This window comes from Lepidothrix coronata, unplaced genomic scaffold, assembly GCF_001604755.1.
Source record: "Lepidothrix coronata isolate B3197 unplaced genomic scaffold, Lepidothrix_coronata-1.0 Scaffold14, whole genome shotgun sequence".
Lineage (NCBI taxonomy): Eukaryota > Metazoa > Chordata > Aves > Passeriformes > Pipridae > Lepidothrix > Lepidothrix coronata.
In genome coordinates, this window is record NW_016690194.1 from 7857638 (window position 1) to 7876161 (window position 18524).

The 18524-nt window shown below is 37.3% G+C and overlaps 1 protein-coding gene across 3 annotated transcripts in view; it reads right to left on the reverse strand.

Annotated features, from left to right (window-relative positions):
- EDIL3 (EGF like repeats and discoidin domains 3) overlaps positions 1–18524 on the reverse strand; it is a 229776-nt gene that overhangs the window by 62796 nt on the left and 148456 nt on the right. For all 3 annotated transcript variants that reach the window (XM_017806317.1, XM_017806318.1, XM_017806316.1), the window contains one exon: positions 12297–12478. In XM_017806317.1, the coding sequence (XP_017661806.1) occupies positions 12297–12478 (182 nt within the window). The remainder of the gene's footprint in view (positions 1–12296; positions 12479–18524) is intronic.

Below are 18524 nucleotides of genomic sequence, written 5' to 3' on the forward strand. Positions count from 1 at the left end.
CACAGTAATTTATCCATGGTAGCACCACAGTTGTTGCTGACATGCTGGAAGGAGGACAGTTCTATGGAGAAAAGCCAACATGTTTTACCTTTTAATATTCACATTGCAATGTAAAGTATTGACTTCTAATAGCCTAGGAGAACTAACAGAGTCATTTGCTACAAATAATAATTCCTAATGTGACTGTGGAATTGTACCTGAGGAAAAACAAATTAAATACTTTAATATATATTTACTTTATATAAATACTTTACTGTGTATATTTATAATATATATACTTAATATATAAATACTTTAATGAAAAGTTTCTGATCCCAAACGATTTTGTCTCATTTAAGTGGACGTGGGTCCAGCAAAGTCTTTTCATAACTTTGCTATTAGATCCTCTGCAAATTCATCCTCCTGATGGTGTTGTTTTCAGTCTGTCACACCTCAAGGTAACAACAAACATTCTCACAACTTTACTGTACTCAACCACATCTCAGCCCCAGTCAACCCCCTAAAAGCCACTCATCATCTTTGCCATCTTCAATAAGACTTATTTACATACTTCAAATTAGGCATGCTGAATCAGAGACGCAAACTGACCCACTAATTTAATTTGTCTCTCTGTGAAAAGATCAGAATATAGGTTAAACCATGCTTGTATGGAAAAGAAAAATATAAAGCTTTTTGGCCCATGCAATGCCAATGTGGAGGAACATATGTTATGGGAATTATCAAAAAACACCTATTTCATTTTGCTTTTGTTGAGAACTTTCAATTTATACCTCAGAGAGCTTACATAATTAGACAGAATAAAAACTGCTTAGTCAATTGCTTCTTACTATTAAGCCATTATTTTAGTCCCCAAAGGTAGTTGTTATGAATGCAATTAACTGGATGACATGAATTATTCAAATACTGGCATGTGGAGACTGTCATCTCAAGAAGAGGCCCATAATCAATCTCTTGTCTTTCAGAGGTTTATAGCCCTGCAAAATTTCATCTTATTTACAAGATATTGATTAAATGAGTATTAACTACCTAAAATTTAAGGTCAGCTAAGAAACACCAAGGTCGTTTATCGCTAGTATTAGTTTCTTCATATAATTTTAACTTATGAATACTCTTCTTGTCTTTGGCATGTTATTGTCTCCCGAAAAGAATTTCCCAAGAATGTCTATAATACTTCTTAAAGAATCAGTCCAAGAATATGTAAATAAGAATGTCTGAAAATATCTGTATGCATTTCCTCTTGTAAAATAGCTTTGATCAATAGGATTTAGAAGACAGGATGTCAGACTCAGGTCACAGAAACAAACAGATACTTTTCTTTTAATGCTACATGAAACCCCCCTTCTTCAGGGAAAAGAAGTGAATTCATGAGGTACAATATTAAAATCACAATGAAAATGGTTGTGCAATAATTTTAAATATCAGAGGTACTTTCTCTAACATGCTTTCCATCTACTTTTATGGCACTTTGGCAGATGCGTTCTGCTAACAACTCTGGTGACAAATAACACCTTCTCTCAAAGCTAAAATGGACAACTGAAAAAACTTCCAAATCTGATTTCACTGGGCTTCATCTAGGTCCTATGGACCTTCTTAGACCAAGAAATCATAGAATTATAGAATTATTAATGTTTGAAAAGACATACAATGTATTGATTAAATGAATAATAACTATCTGAAATCTAAGCTTAGCTAAGAAACACCAAGGTCATTTACTGCTATAATTAGTTTCTTCATATACTTTGAACTTGTGAATACTCTTCCTGTCTCTGGAATGCTAATGTCTTCTGGAAAGAATTTCCTCAAAATGTCTAGAAGACTTCTAAAAGAGTCAGTTCCTCTTAAAGAATCTTAAAGAATAGGGCCCCTCTGAACCTCCTTTTCTTCAGACTGAACCCCTCCATGTCCCTCAGGTAAGTAAGTAGATGGTAAGTAAGGAGGAAATGTGCCAGAAAATGACAAGTCTGTTGCACAGATGAAGAAATTATCTGCTTTAGTTTTGAAAGATGGGGGCTAAAGCAAAAACTGAAATAGCAGGGAACATGCAGGAGTTCAGAGTTCCCTGTCCATGTAAGATCCCTACTGTGAGACAGCATTGTGCATTCCCAGCTTATCTCAACACAGTGGGAAACTACTTAGTTCCTCAACCAGAATAAACTCAGCAAGTGATAATCGTGCTCCCAAATGGTGCACAACCTGTATTAAAATACACAACTTTACTCCCTTTTTTCCATGGTCAAAGTCATCCTAATGAATGTTTACCTATTTAAAATTGTCTTTTCCAATGAGCCTGGTCACCACAGCAGCCTATTATCCTTGCCCATGCCACCCTTTTGCTTTTCCCATATATCTGCAAGTGTCTTTTCTAGTCACTGTTGGGTTTTTTGGTTGTCAGTTTATAGAGGATGTTGAAGTTGCAGATGTAATTAGTACTTCTGACTGAGATGGGAATGCTACACATAATTAGGACTGTTAAGACTGTGCCCACAACATGACAAAATTTGTGGGAGAAAGACAAGTGGCAAAGCAGGAGTGTATGAAAACAATCCTTCCCACATATATTGCCATCTTTGAGAATAAACTGTTAGTTGCTATGAGACTGGTTGTGCAGGGAGAGAGGCCAAGGTTTGAGATGGACACAAGAGAAGTGACGAGTTAGATCAGTAAGCACACAGGGGACAGATGGTTTTGTGATGGATTAAAAGATTATGCCACTCAAACAATTTCTCCATCCTCAGATGTTACAGAACACAAAAGGTTGGCTCAAATGATGAATGCCTCCTGAATCTTGTGAAAGTACTTGGCTGAGTATTTGTTGAATAATAACAAACATACTCATAAAATATTTTTCATAGTCTTTTGAAATTAAGAATCAAAGGACAAAAGAAATTAATTTCTCTATCTATTGTCTATAATTAAGAGTTACCCTTCCATGAGACTTCCCTTATTTCTCTATGCATTTTTCCTCAAAATTCTTTCTACAGAAATTGTCAGGGAAAAGATTAGATTGAAAACATGAAACATTTCTTGGTTTTGTGATAGACAAGTTTTGAAAAGTCTCTTTGAAAGACTCAAGGCTTGAACAATGTCTTTTTATTTTAACCACTCATGGAAGAAGAATGTTCTAAGCGTGCAAGACTAAAATATGCTCCTATTTTTCAGTCCGGAGAACTGATGATTGACTGAAATTAAGTGGTCTTTGAGATGACAAACACATGCTGCCATTTCCAGGGGAGGCCAAGAGCATGAGTTTACTTTAGCAGAGAAGGACTTGGGAGTCCTGGTGGACAACCAACTGTCCCTGCCCATCCACATGTCCTTATGGCTAAGAAGGCCAGTGGGATGTTGGGGTGCATTGGGAGGAGAATTTCCAGCAGATCAGGGATGACTCTGCTGAAGCAGGGAGGTGGTCCCTTCCAGCCTGATCCATTCTGGGATTCTGTATATAGATGTCTTGTACCACACCAAAAAAAAAATTCTAATATACTGTGTCCTAGTTAGGACAGCTGAGTTCATCATGGTATGGGTGTAACCCAAAACTGTGTATTCTATAGCCTTCCATGCCATTTCCCAGAAACTGTTGTCAATAGACTATTAGCACCTCTGCCCATAAAAGCCTGACTCCTCAGGCTATAAACTAGGTGTTAAGAGGCCTGTGAGATAGGAGGATGCTCTTACCTTTTATGGAACTCCCTGAGGGAAAGAACTGACCATTCCTGCCTGAACTGGAGAATATATAAACCTGGAGTTTTCAGAACTTTGAAACCACTCGTGGGATCCAGAAGGAAGACTGCAGCTCGTCGCTCTCAACCTCAGCTGGACTGCAATCACCGCTTCTGACCAGACTGCAGCAGCTCTCCCACCAGCAGGTTTTTCCCCTCTCCCTTTACTTTGGACTCAAGCGGGGCCCAGGGAACACCACTTTGTTCATGCCCCCAAGGTACTGGGTTATACATTTGGGTTTTGTGGGTTAAGACCAATTGTTTGTTTGTATGATTGTACTTACTGTATTATTTTAATAAATTGTTATTCTGATTTTATAATCTCTCCTTTGAGTTGGGTTCATTACCCCTGCTGGTTAACTCTTAAACCAGCACATACTGTCATATGATTTAACTTTTTCTTGAACTTTTGTTTCCTGAACCTGAGCTATAATGAGGTAGCTTGAAACAGCATTTTTCTAGAAGTCAAGTCTAGCAGGAAAGTAACTAAGAGTGAGGACCCTTTGCTCAGCCAGTTTTGAAAGGGAGTGTTTAGAAGATGACCTGTTTGACTATCATCTATCAACATGGTATCATCTTTCAGATTTAGATCCTGTCCCCAAAACAGGGGGACTCTGATCCTCATACAGCACCACCACATACGTGCTGGGGTATCCATTTTTACTGATCCAAGAAACCAGGTGGAGACACATTTGTTCATTTCAGTGTGTTACCACTTTCTGGTTTGGTTGTTTTTAATATCAGGATGGCAAATGTGGAAAAAAAAAGAGTATCCAGCTGAAATGGATGGTGTCACAGATGCAGGAAATAATGTATTTAAAGGTCCTGTTGTTTCAGCCCTTCATCCACATTACAGGGAGTAATTAAGGAGAGCTGGCACACGGACTGACAGAGCACGTGATGGATGTGTTCACAACAGCATCAAATCTCAGTTGCAATGGGAATGCTGACTCTGAACTGACTGATTTTGTGTACCTGAAACTTCAATCAAAAGTTGTTTGAATATGTCTGTGCATGGGTATTTGTGTGTACGAGGAATGAAACTGGGAGATATGATATGAAATAGATATCAAGATATAGGACTCCATGGAGTTTATGGATGATTACACTAAGAAATAGGTTCCCCGTCCTTTTTGTTTTGTCTCCTTCTTTGAGTACATAAATTATATTTTTGGCCTGTAAGCTAAGTGTGCAGATGCTGAGAGCAGACATTGGTATTGAGTTCAGTGAAGTCACTGAATCTATGGCAGGCTTTGGTTAGCTGACCACCTCTTCTAACTCCTGCAGTTCAAAGATGGGATAGTAAGTAATGGCCAGTCTTCACGAGCGAAGATTTGGGAAAGGTCATTAACCCTTCGAGCCTGCGCAGTGGATTTTTCTTTTTTTTTTTAGGTGAGACGCAGCTTGCGCTGAACTGAGCCCACCCTTTAATCCTGAGGTTCATCTGCCGGGGCCGAGCAAACTTGGACAGTGGCAGTGAGGTCCCCAGGACGTAGGTTTGTTTAGAGTGACCTTCTCTTAGATGGATTGCCTTACAAGGCTGACGAGCTCCATCTGCCCGGGGGGCCGGGAATCGAACCCGGGTCGCAGCGGTGAGAGTCCTGCACCCTAACCACTAGACCACCAGATGGGATAGTGTGATAGTTTTCACCCTAGGCCTTCCTGGAGACCAGCTTGTAACCAGGAAGGAACAAGGGTAGTGACCAAGGAAGTATTCCATGCTACTCCTTTACATAACCCGGGGTATGAATAAGGCATAGATAAGAGAGCTCGCTCTCTTCTCTTCCGGCGAGGTTCGAGAATGGTAGATCTCTACATGGTCTTGCTTATCTGAAGTTGAGGCCTGTATTGACTGCTGCTGTCTGCCACGCATAAGGGGAGAGTGCTGGGCCGCGGTCTGGCTGTCCTGCTTTCTCAAGAGAAGTGATGAGATTTTGCCAGTTCTTTAGTCTGCTGGTTACTGGGTTTTTAGATTGTGCATACCTGTTTTGTTTCTGTCCCTTTTCATGCTTTTTTTGTCCTTTTTTTCCCTTCTCCGTTCCCCTCTTCCCTTTCAGGAAGCTATTTGGGGTTTCTGGGGTTATAGGTACATAGTATTCTCACTGTATATATCTATTTTATATGTAATATATATATATATATTGCTATAGCTTGGCTGTTTGATTTTTTTTTTTCCTCTCTCTGGGAAGCCAGGCTCTGTTGTTGAGTTTTGGAGACTTGGTGGCAAGCCAGCTCTAAACTTGCACAGATAGTTTTGAGAGAAGTCAACTGCACTTGCATTATTAGTTTCTGTTCTCTACTGTCAAGGGCTTTCAGGGACTTACTGACACTCTTCAATATCCTCCAAGGAAATTCTTCAATGATATTAAGTCAAATATTGGAGTATTGACAAAAAACTTTTAATAGTTTTTTCAGCGTCTAACTTAGCAGGTGAAGTCTTCCTATGTGGTGGGCATCACCATACACAATGACTCTGACATTGTGTCTCATAAGGTTCACTGGCCACATTATATGAAGATGAGAGCTATATTAAGTAATATTAAACATTTAAGCTGTGACAACAGGTATTTTTGGAGGCTGATATAACAGTACTCATGAACACAGAAATGAACTTTGACAAAATGAATGGTTTGACAGATGGCAGTTTGCTTAGAGCTCTCATCAACAGATGTCTGAATGAATGTTCTGCAAGACCTCTGTGTATTTTTGGTTTTATCATTTCATTAGCAAATGGCTATCACCTGGTGTATACTTGCTCTTTGGAAGCTCTTGATGAGGAAGCTGTTAATCTTTTTTTCCTTGCCTTTTTTTTAAGTTTAAAAAAACACCCAGTACTTTATGGCTTCCTGCTTGAGGGTAACAATGATGGAACTTGGAAAGTTTCTATTACAAGTACTTTTTTTTTTGTGTTACACTAGTTATGATTAGGTTGGTGATATTCATAGTCACAGATCTAATTATACCATGGGACTGCAAGCCCCAAAAATTGTGAGGCTGAGCACCAGAAGTGGAATTGAAACCAAAAGTGGTGTGGAGACAGTTGTGTAAAAACCAAAATAAGACAGAATAAAAATATAAATCTACCTACCAGAAATAATATTACAGTATATTTAGGCTTTTTTAAAAAAAGTCTTGACAGTAATCATTTCAAAAAAACAAAACCAAAAAAGAAACCAACTAATCAGAAAAACAACAAAACCACAAACAATAACAACAAAACACTAAATAAAGTAATTCTAAATTAGGCAGAAGTTTTGGAAATATTTTGCCCTGAAGCTGCTCGAGTAGATTCCTTTTCATCCCAGATCACCTGTTTTTATTAACAATCTCTGCAGGAAGATTATTTACTTATAGTTTCAAGAAACATGGTGAAAATTTTTATTAAAACTGTAAAAAATTATTGAAAAAACAAAAAATATTATTTACAACAAGTGCAATGAGCAGGTAAAAGTAAATGAACACAATGTGTTTTATTTTGGAATGGAATGCAAATTTATTGAAATTACCAATTAGAAGTTAGACACCTTTTTGATCAAACTATTGTATCTCAGAATATAAAGTTTCATCTGAAACTCAGCACATAGTTTTAGAAAAGCCATTTAGGTAATAAATTAGAAAAAGGCAAGAATTAGAATGCTCTTTTCATATATTCTAAGTAAGACTTCTAGTTTTTCCCTTTTGAAATTACATTTGACTTTTAAAAACTGACCCTGGAAAAGAACAAAAATGTGAAATAGACCTGGAAAGGGATGAATTCTTGGAGGAGAAAAAAATCCCAAACTTAATTATTTTGGATATTCTTGTATTCAATAAAAACTAGAGGAAAAAAGCTAACTACTCAACCTGAACTAACTTTACTTTCCCTTTTTTATTCTGCAACCAAACCAAGCAGTCCAGCTGTTTTGTAAATGAGTCCTTCTACTTATCAAAATAATAAAATAAATGTTTGAATATTTTATTTAAAAACCCATTCATAATCACACTGATTGCTCTAGAGAAAGAGTTTATGCTATTTTAATGAAAGATAACAAAATAGATTTCTTATTATTCTATTTAATAACTAACATTTGTATCCAACAGTCTACCACAATAGTTCAGGTGTTCAATCACATCTCTTACACAATGGCAGGGTACACTGTAGTAAGTGCATTTTCTTAATATTCTCTAAATGTAGGATGTGCTCAAATCTGCGGTGGCTGTGGGTTAACACCTTGTAAAAACAATTTCCATGTCCAAAAAAGCACAAAATACTTAAAAAGAAGAGGTGGTAGTCTCTTAAAAAAAACCAAAACAAACAAAAAACCCCACCCAATAGGCAGGGATCCTCTTCACGATTCATGATTTTGGATATGATACAGACATAACAGAATCAACAATCCTGACCTTGGAGATATCTATTCTGATTCATACTCCCTTAAATAAAAAAAAAAAATAAAAAAATAAAGATGTGTGCAAGGAATAAGTAGGGATGAAGTGAAATCAGGATGAAACAAACCAACATATTTTAAAGCCACAAATGCAAAAGGATAAAAGAGAAAAGAGAAAATGCTGTTTTTAAAAAAAGAGTTGACAAAAACGACTCATTACTGGACAAGGTAAAGTGACATTTTGGTTATATTTCAGGACAAAGTAATGAAAAATAATGAAGCCAGAAAAGGCCTAGAAAGCAGGTAGAGAGTTAAAATCAGAATATAGGTATAAACAAGAGCACAATGAATTTGCCAATACTTAGCTAGGATGTACTGCCAGAACTTAGAGATTAGGTGGTACCGTACACTGGAAGAATGCACACACACCTAACTTAAGTAAGATAAGGGGCAAAATGGGGGCTTGGGTCCAAGAATCTTGCAAAATTCACCATGGAGTCTGCCAAAACCAAGAAAGTTGAAAAGTTTATGAAGATGATGGAGTCTGGGCCAGGGGCTCATAAGGATGAAGAACAGGAATGACCCTCCTAGATTCTCCCCAAATTGAAGACCACACCACAGACTCCGCCTATTATAAATATTATAACTAGATGTTGCAATTATATGAATATGTATGTGAATATGTATGTAAATATATTGCAATCACTCGTAAAAATTGTAAAAAATCCCGTAATTTCACCGGGAAGGTGGAGAGGCTTTTCCAGGACAACCTGACTGTTCCCCGGGCACTCCAGAGGCCTGTGAAATAAACATACCTCGCTACTTAAGGCTACAAACTTTGTCTCTAAGCAGTTTTTCTGTTCATGCCTTTTTGGGGGCAAAATATTGGCATCAATAAAAGCATGGGATTTTAATACCACTAAGAAAGTGGTAAGCAGTACACAGGTGCTGTTTTATTCCAGCCAAATTGTGAGGAGAAACAAAGGCCAGCAGAACTTTAAAGGGAGGTATGACTGACTTTAATTTTCTTTCGAAAACATGGACATTGACCCTTTAAATCACAAGCCAATTACAAGCATAGTAGTGCCATTACTAATTACATACTGAGAGTGTAAATTTAAAATGGCAATTTCAATTTGCAGTTCATTGGGAGAATGCAGGAAAATGAAATTGAATACTAATTCATGTATATCAGACACCTGAAAGATTAGAGCAAAAAAGCTATGCACTCATTACAAGTGAGTTATAAGCAAAGCACTCAAACCTTTTATTTGCCAGGCTGCATATAAATAAAGAAATTAAATGATAAGGAAAGTTGATAATGATGGATCAAGGCAAAAATAGCTACAGAACTGCACATAATCATACTTTGCCTGACTTTGCCAATTATACACAGTTTCCGCTAGAATTTATCTAGCATTGGAAACTACAAGAACAGGTTATTGCTTCAGGTTCACTAAGCTAAATGTTCATTTACATTTCCCAAAAAGAGACTTTCTGATTTTGTAACTTTTCCCACTTTATCTCTGCCAAACATTCACACCATTTTTCATGCTTTCCTCTGGACCAGCTTCTTTGTCACTGGGAGCAGCACGGAGAAGATTCCATGTGCAGGCTGCTCACAGTAGGGTCTGGGGAGGAGCTGGTGACAGCATAAAGTAAAAACTCAAGTAGGTACTTGTCAGAGGTTTTTTCTCCCACCAGACCAGAAGGAAGGTAGCTGGTAATTTAGCCCAAATCAAGAGCGGGTTGACTGTTTTGCAATCCTCCACAAACGCTGATGAAGTGTCTCCCTGGCTACCACAGAACCTGTGCAAAAACAAGTTGTAGGATTTCTGCTTCTCCTATTCCATCAACAGAAACTGTTCATCCACATAAGGGTCAGGCAGTTTTTGTCTCTTAGAGCTCATTTTATGCTTGAAGAACAGTTCTCTGATGTAAAGAATTACTATGCAGTACATAAAGTGTGAGTGTGTGGAGCTCTGTTCCCTTGCCAAATCAAAACAGGGTTCCTGCAGAACACTAAAAAGCACTTTTTTCCCTACAAGTATAATTCCCCTAAAAATTCCATATTTTATGGTCCCAGGTGTTTTAAAGAGAAAAGTCTTCAGAAATGGAAAGAAAGAAATCCTGTTAAGATTTAAAGCTCTCTTCTGAAATTACAGAGTACTTTTAATTTTGCTGTGAATTAAAAAAAAAAAAAAATAGAAAAAATATTTGGTAGGTTTTGTGAAAATTATAGACCAAGTTTATTATGCAAGAAAAGTGAGAAGAAAAAGAAGGAACTGCTTGTTGCTTAGAATACATTAATCATATCACTTAACGCTTCTAGAAAATCCTTACACACTATAGTTGTCAAAATTACAGAATAACCTGTATGGGATAGGAATTACTTAGATTTGATCCATTGACTCCAAAAAAAAGAACAAATTGTTCAGATCTGATGCCATGGGCTGAGATTTATAGACACATTTTCTCCATCAGCCCAATGTCCCTCCGAGGTAAGAGGAAAGGGAAGATTTTCCTGGGAGCAAAGCCCAAGGCAGACCCAAGTCTGGTTTGGGTACACACCTGCACAGGGGTCTGGGAGCTGCCTGTACTGTGGGTTGCGGCTTTGACAAGTGCAAACATCAGTAGAAGCGTGAGACCATCAGACATGCCCATCCAGTTCATCTCCCAGAAAAAGATGTGTCTAGGAGTTCAGTGCTAAATGATTTTGAATTTTTTTCCCCAGCTCATTTAATAAAGCCCATTCTCTAAAGAAGCCCAAAAGCTACTGTAATGTTGACATTTTCATTATCCATTAAAGTCACATTAGCTTTCTGCTCCTGTGGAAATAATTCTGTCCGAGTCCCTTAGCCCTACTTTTTCCAGTTCTTTCTCAATGTATAAATTTTAGACTTCCTAACCCCTCTGGTCTTTACGGATGAAAACTGACTTAAGATACATTGAAGGGCCTTTGTGTTTTCACTCTGCAATAAATAACAAATAGTAACACTGGCTTCGTTTTCCAGAACTGACAAAATTCAGCACTCTCATCACCCCAGTTCCAGAAAACTTCATCAAACAGCACTTTGTGTCTGCTCTCCAAATGAGAAAAATGAACAGGTAATCCCTTGTGCTTTTTCCCCAGAGCCGCTCAGGAAAAATCATGAGTGGTAGTCAGGACAAAAACTTGAATGTGACAAATATTATGACATGCTCACAAAGGTAACTTGGAGTAGAGTGTGTCTGACACAGATGAGGGACATTATAGACAGTTCAACTTAGTGCTGACAGACAAGATGCTCAGATACCATGTTTAGCTAAATCCTATGTTCACTGGAAGGGAAGCATCCTCTTCACGTATTGACTGTCCCAATTAATGCAAAAGGTTTTCCCTTAAGCATCTAACTTACTAACCTTTATAAACCAACAGCTGAAATTGCCAAAGCTTAGGCCAATTCATATATCATGAAAACCTCATAAAAGCAAAGAGCTACAGCAATCACTAGATAATCATTATCTTCATTAAAATACTGCCACAGGACTTCATATTCACTGCTTCCACTGAAATCATTTGTTGGGCACAGAGAAATCCAGTTCACAATGAGGGCACTGCCATTTGAATCATTCCAGCAATAACACCCTTGAGTGGGAATGAGAAAATCTGTATTTTCGGCCCCATGGATGTGGCTGAACTAACAGCTGTTCCAGCCTTAATTAAAACACTTCTTGTTACTTCCATTACGATGCAGATGATACTTAACCTGTGTGCCCAGAGCAGCTCAGCAGAGAGGACCAGCTCTTCCTGCAGGCTCTGGTACAGCCAAAACCACATTAAAGCTCTCTAGAAAGATGCCCACAGAAGAATGCACATGTCAAAACATCTCCACCGTGAGATATTGCTGTGATGTGCTTCTAAGGACCCAACTACGAAATGTAACATCTGTGGAAAGTAGCTTCTTTGAAAGCAGCCTTAATAAACCTGCTTTCCACAGTTTAGAGCCACAAAAGAACACATGCACATTTTTAAATAAAAAGATTTGTGCTTTTGTAAAATCAAGATTATCACTGTTTTGCAACTAAATAGTCCCTTTTAGCCTAGGCCATGTTTCTGACAGTGAATAAGAATCTAGCTGTTCATTAACCACTTGTCTTCATCAGTTTCTTAAGTGACAGTGGCAATTGTGTCAAGGAGATTTTTTTCCCTCTCAGCTCCATCTGTTACCTGAATCCATGGCCATCTGTCATTCTCTGCAGCAGTCCAGGCATTCACAAGACCCTTCTTATTAAGCCGTGCATAGTATGGGTACCATTTCTGGAGACCAAAAAGAGCTCGATGGGTGGATGATGCAGTGATTTGTTGGTTTGACACAATCCCTCCTTCAATCCCTAGTGGGCCAGAGCATCCTGCAAATGCAAAAGGAAAAAAGAAATGAATGCAACTCAAATGATCAACTTTTCTGAGCCCCAAGTGGCTGTAATAGCAATAGCATAGAAATAGATCCAAAAAGTCATGCCAAACACAGCTTAGAAGGAATTTAAAATGCTCAACTAATCTTGTTTTCGTAGAAATTAAAAAAAAAAAGTAAAAAATACTTCTGGTAATTAACTGTTCTCCTTGTAAAATTAATGTAATGGATTAAGCTCTTAGTTTGCTCTGTCTGAAGAGTTGAGAGTTTGAGTTTTGTGGACACAATTAAAAAAACTAATCCTCAGATTCAAATATTGAAATGATTGCTAAAAGCAAATTTAAAATTCTGCAATTACTGCCAAGTTCCATATTGCTGCTCTTGTCCCAGAGGTTAGTATTTAGCCAACATACCACAGATTGTTATTGCTGGTTTTTTTTAGAAATAGGAAACTAGACACATTATTGTTCAGTCACACCAAAAATATTTAACGGTCTTATACATTTAATCAGCAACCACTAAGTGTGTACTTGACTGTAATGTCCCGGTGTTCATAATTTCATGTGTGGTATTCATCATTAATTTATTCACCAGAAATACTTGTAGACATAAGATTTTAGAAAATCAAGATAATTCTGCTAACATTGTTTTCTGAAGCCACTCCATTTGAGTACAGGAGGAAAAACACTCAGTTATTGTGAACAATCCAAACTGAGAAAATGTTGAAAATTCATTGTATACAAATTTATTGTCAGTCTATCTACTATTCAACACCCCCAACCAGTTCCAAGTAAATGAGATTTTATTTACTCAATTCCAATGCAGAATCTAAAGAGAAGGTAAATTCAGGAATTATTCTGGCAGCCAATATTTGTCTGTTGTCCAAAAGATCTTCTGCTTTGTAGGTCAACTGCACTTTGTCAATTTTTGGTACCACATGACAGATGTTTACCCACATTTCAGATCTTGTCAGGAACCTCGCAGTGTTTCACCTCAAGTAGTACCCAAGAATGAATTCTGAAATGCCCACGTGGGCAGAAAGTCACAAATAATTTAATTCCTCATTAATTTAAAGGCACAGAGAAGAAAAAGTGACTGTTGCAATTTGCTCCTCTTGCCAGGGAGACAGTGCAGGGAGCCACTCGTAGCACAGTCCCCAGGTACTGTGTGTCACTGGTGATGGAGAAAAATATAAACTAAACTGAAGTTTTAAGCTGATTGTGGAGGAAGGGCCATGAACAAGCACTTACTGGTGCTTTGAAAAAAGGTAAACCAAACCTCCCATAAGGGTGGGGTCCAGGGTGTGATCCTTCAATGCAAAGCCTGGATAAAACTTCCAGGATATCCCTAAATGAAATCCTGGCCCCACTGAAATTAACGACTGACTTGCACCACACTATGATTTCACACATATTTTTAACATTCCATGAAGCTGGGCTAGAATCTACTCTTCTTTATCAGCCAACAATAAAGGCTTTGCATCCAGCACTTTAATAATGGTGCTCAGAACATGACAACACACAGCTCTCTCCCATTGCTGTGCCAGGCGTGCAGTAGTGCCACAAGAAAACAAATCCTTTGTCACCAGCACAGGCAGGCTCAATATAGAATGTATTCAAAAAGCCCATATATGTTGGAAAAGTGTCATTCTTCATTGTATTTTTATCACGCTGTTACTTAAGAACTGAAAGACCTATTCCAAGTCTTAGCTCTGCCTCTGAAATATTTCCATTGAAGCAGAATAAAATTCTTTGGTGTATGAACTGCTATATCTGCTCGCAAGTCAGAGGTAAACAACTTTAGTTTTTTAAGGAAAGTGCATCTCTTCAAAAGTTTCCTATATTTACTTATTAAAATACCTTTGCTACTCCATAATGGAAAAGAAATGCACACGGATGTGTCTATGTGTATGTGCAGCTCACAACGCACACAGGATACATGTATGAAATTAACCACCCTTAACAGCTGCAGTCATAGATTGATAATTATTAAAAAATAGAGATGTGAGAAAGCAGGAGAGGTCTCCAAGGGGACATTAAAAAAGAGACATGTTGAAGGTGCTAGGTGTGTTAGGTGTTAGGTGTGTTAGTTAGTACATCTCTTGTTTGAGATGCATTAAAAGTTTTTTGAAACGTGTGAAATCCTTACAAGAGAAAGTTGAATTTTCCTTTCCAAATTGAAGGCAGTTTAATTACCAAGTACAGCACTTAACTCTTACTTTGACCATATATGCTCAGAAGTGTTTATCTTCCATATCATTAAGAGGATTATTCCTGAAATTCAAAGCAAATCTCTACCTTCAGGGAATAGGCACTTTATTATACAAGCTCCTTATTTTCATTGCAGCTCCAGTCATGGTTTGTCATGTTTGTGACTTTTTCAATGTGAGTTAAACACAAAATTTACCATTCTTAAAAGTTACAACCAGCACGTTAGAGATATTTTCGTATTCAGTTCAGGCATTACAACATGTGATGTGTAGGAAGTACGAGACTGGATAATAATTTCTAAACAATATTATAATTATAAGTACATTTCTTAAATCAGAACTTTTTGGTATATTTTAAATTTATTCAACAGCCATGACTTCAGCAGAAGTTTTATTAGGATACTGTGAGTAAGTCTACCACTGTTATACCTGCCCCTTTACTCACCCTTTAGGTCTTTATTTGAATCAGACAGTATTCAACAAGAAAACCTTTCAATTTACTTTATTTTATCAGTTAAAATGAAATATTGAACACATTTTTGGATAGTCAAATACCACAGTAAATGGACTTCTCTTAGCCATATGCTCATTAATTTCTTCCAAATACTGCACTAGATTAGCAAGTCATTCTTTCTTCTTATAAAAACTCTAATGGGGCTACTACTCTTTAAATTCCCAAGAAATTCACCTTTCCTGAAAACTCTCAGATAAATGACTTACCTCTGGTTCCATCAAACGTTTTATCGATAAAGGACTGGTTACAGACTAGTTTCTGCATAAGATATTAAATTTCAGACACAAACAATACTTTTCTTCAAGTTAGGGTATCAATTATTTCTTTAACTGTTTAAGAGTTGTGATATGCCATTGACCACTAACAATGAAGAAAACAAGCAACGACAGCTTTTTCAGATTGTTTCTTTTTTAAGGAAAACTGAGATGCATATTTTAAGCAAGTACAGCTGGATTATATTTTATTGTTATATCCCTGCTTCTATTAAATCCATAGTTCATTTAACAAAAATCATGACAGCTTGACAAATAATAGTATCACTACAGTGTGCAATTTAGACTGGTCAACATTAGTTACTAAATAAAAAAGCCCATTTTTATTAGTTAATGCTGACACATTGGGGTATGACAATTCACTTGATGCAAGAAAGATTAAAAAAAATAAATTAAAAAGCAATAAAAAGCTGCCTGACAGGTTCATTATACAGATTCACAAGGAAGATTTTGTCATCTGGAACTTTTGTTTAAGTGTCATTAAAAAGCAAGATACTAACTCATGTAATACTGGTTTTAATCCTACAATGACAATTACTCTTATGCACTAAATAAAACCCCTTTAAGGCTTCTCCTGTTCTCATCAAACACAATTTACTTTATATCCTATATGCATAAAACCTCACTGTCCATGGAGGTAACAGAATGCAAAGATACCAACAACTAAGTGAATGTGAGTGGATCCAGGGAATGATGGGAAAAGCTAATAACACGGGAAAAGTTAATAACATGGGAAAAGTGAATCTTTCCAGTTCTCCTAAGATTCCCCACCAACTCACATGAAGACAGCAATGGTTATAAACCTGCCTTGAAGGATTCTTATCCAATCTCAAACTTAATTAGGTCTAGAAACATCATGTACCATTTGGTGCTACAAAAAAATTGATTTTTAGTCCAGATTTCACTTGTAGGCTGAGAGTATGGGAATCAAACAGCTCCCCAGACAGAGGATGAGTTCTATGCTTCCACTCTGATCTCTGACAACAATAAATCCCTCTAGCTGAACAATAATATTGGTGTAAAAGGAAGCAGAAGATGACAGTCAGCTTACTGTGTTTTACATTGATATCTCGTCAGGAGAAAATTGAAATAGGGAAATAAGTCATTGAATCTCTCTCTTTATTGTGAAAAGACAAAGCCTTTTATGATAAAGAGTTACTACATTAAGAGATAATAAGCAGAAAGTGCTAGGTAAACATGAGTATTTTCAATTTGAACTTTTACATTTATGTCAGTCCACAAACTAAGCAAAACCTCCAAATGGTTTAAAAATTGCTTGCAAATGTGAGGATTATGCCTCTGCAAACAGAATGAAAAGACTTCTCATTACTGATGGCGAAACATGCCTGACTTCACAGCAAGAATATATTGCTTTCCATTCCCTCAGTTGGTCTGCCTCTAGCCAATATCACCAAAACAAACAGATGCAAAATTGAAGGCAGGTGGAAAACAAATCTTCTTTAGACATCTGCAATCATGCCTTCCTCCCAGCACCTAGTTTTCTGGAATGAGACTACTCTGGCTGTGCTTGGCATGGCCTGGTGACGGTGTTGAATGCAGCTTCTGACAGTGGGATTACAGATGACCTCTAGTACAACAGTAATTCATGCTGCCCCCACCATGCCATCCCAGCCTCCTTTTTCTTCTTGTTCCTCCTGCAAGGATGCACACATCCTCGCCCAGTTTGTTCTGTCAAGGATAGCTGTTCTCACTTAACAGTGAGTTTGACTCTTAGGAGCTGGGTAGGTGGATATAGATATGGAATTAACAGTCTGTTATCAAAGTGCCCACCAATATGCAATAGGATGTTCTTGCAGGGCTTGTTTTTTCACAACCATGAAGTGATAATACTAAAATCTTTTTTATAAATCCTAAGTAAAGTGCTTTTGCAGGGAGATGGTTGGATACACTCTTTTAGTAACATGACGGTTCCTGGTTGCCAACTTTACCACTGAACAATGGGATTACTCATGACCACAGACATTGCATTAATTAATGCTGATATATGCATAAACTAAACATACAATCTAGTCTTCAACCTATTTCTTCTGTATTTTTCACATAGAGACTTCAGCTTTCTGTCCATAAGCATTTTCTCACACTGGGATTCATCTCCCTCTGATGGACATTCAGAAGGATTTTCTATCTTGAGTAAGTGTGCAAAAAAAATTATGTTTCCAACATAGAACAAAAACATATTGAGATGATAGCTCAGACAGCGAAAGCAGATTATGTCTTTTTTAAACAATGTTGTGATTGAAATAAGAGGGTAGTTATTCAGGACTGATTTGCTTAGTTCTAGTTTGGTAATTTTTCCATTCTGCTCTTTGAGTAGGATAGATAGGATTGCAAATTCCCCACCAAAACACACAGGGATTAATGTTGGGGAACTGAAACCTACAGCACAGTTGAAAAAGGGACCTATACAACAGGAGTAAAATTAAAGGAAGATACAGCTTCTGAAGAAACTGAAGACTACTTAAACTACAAGACTACTTGAAGCTGGGAAAACACAATGGGAGAACCATTACTTGATGCTTGTCCATGTTCTTACACTCATTCATCAAGCATTCACTTCTGATCACTGTCTAAGACAGGACTCTTGGACTGTCACCAGACCAAGCATGGTTATTTCTATGCTCAAAAAGAAGGGTACATCTAAAACCTCATATCTGCAAAGCTGTAATCAGAAAAATCACAATTTTTTAAGTATTTCTACATGAAGTGATTGTTTTTGTGTTGAGCTCTGTCATGTTAATGTTACTGTCATCATCCTCAGGAATGTTCAAAATGCTTTTAATGGAGCTGGCCTGAGAAGACTCACAAAATGAACACACGCTGTTTGTGTGTCCCTATCTGAGAAAACCACAGCATCAAACCATCTGGAAAAGTCTCTATCCAAAGAAACATGAATTACATTACAGCCACACCATTCTGACAAATGTTTACTGAATACCTTTTTTTGAAATGATCCAGTAGTGAACATTCAACAACCCCATTTGGTGTTTGAGTAAGTCCAACCTGAATCCTTCTTACATCATTTGTTATT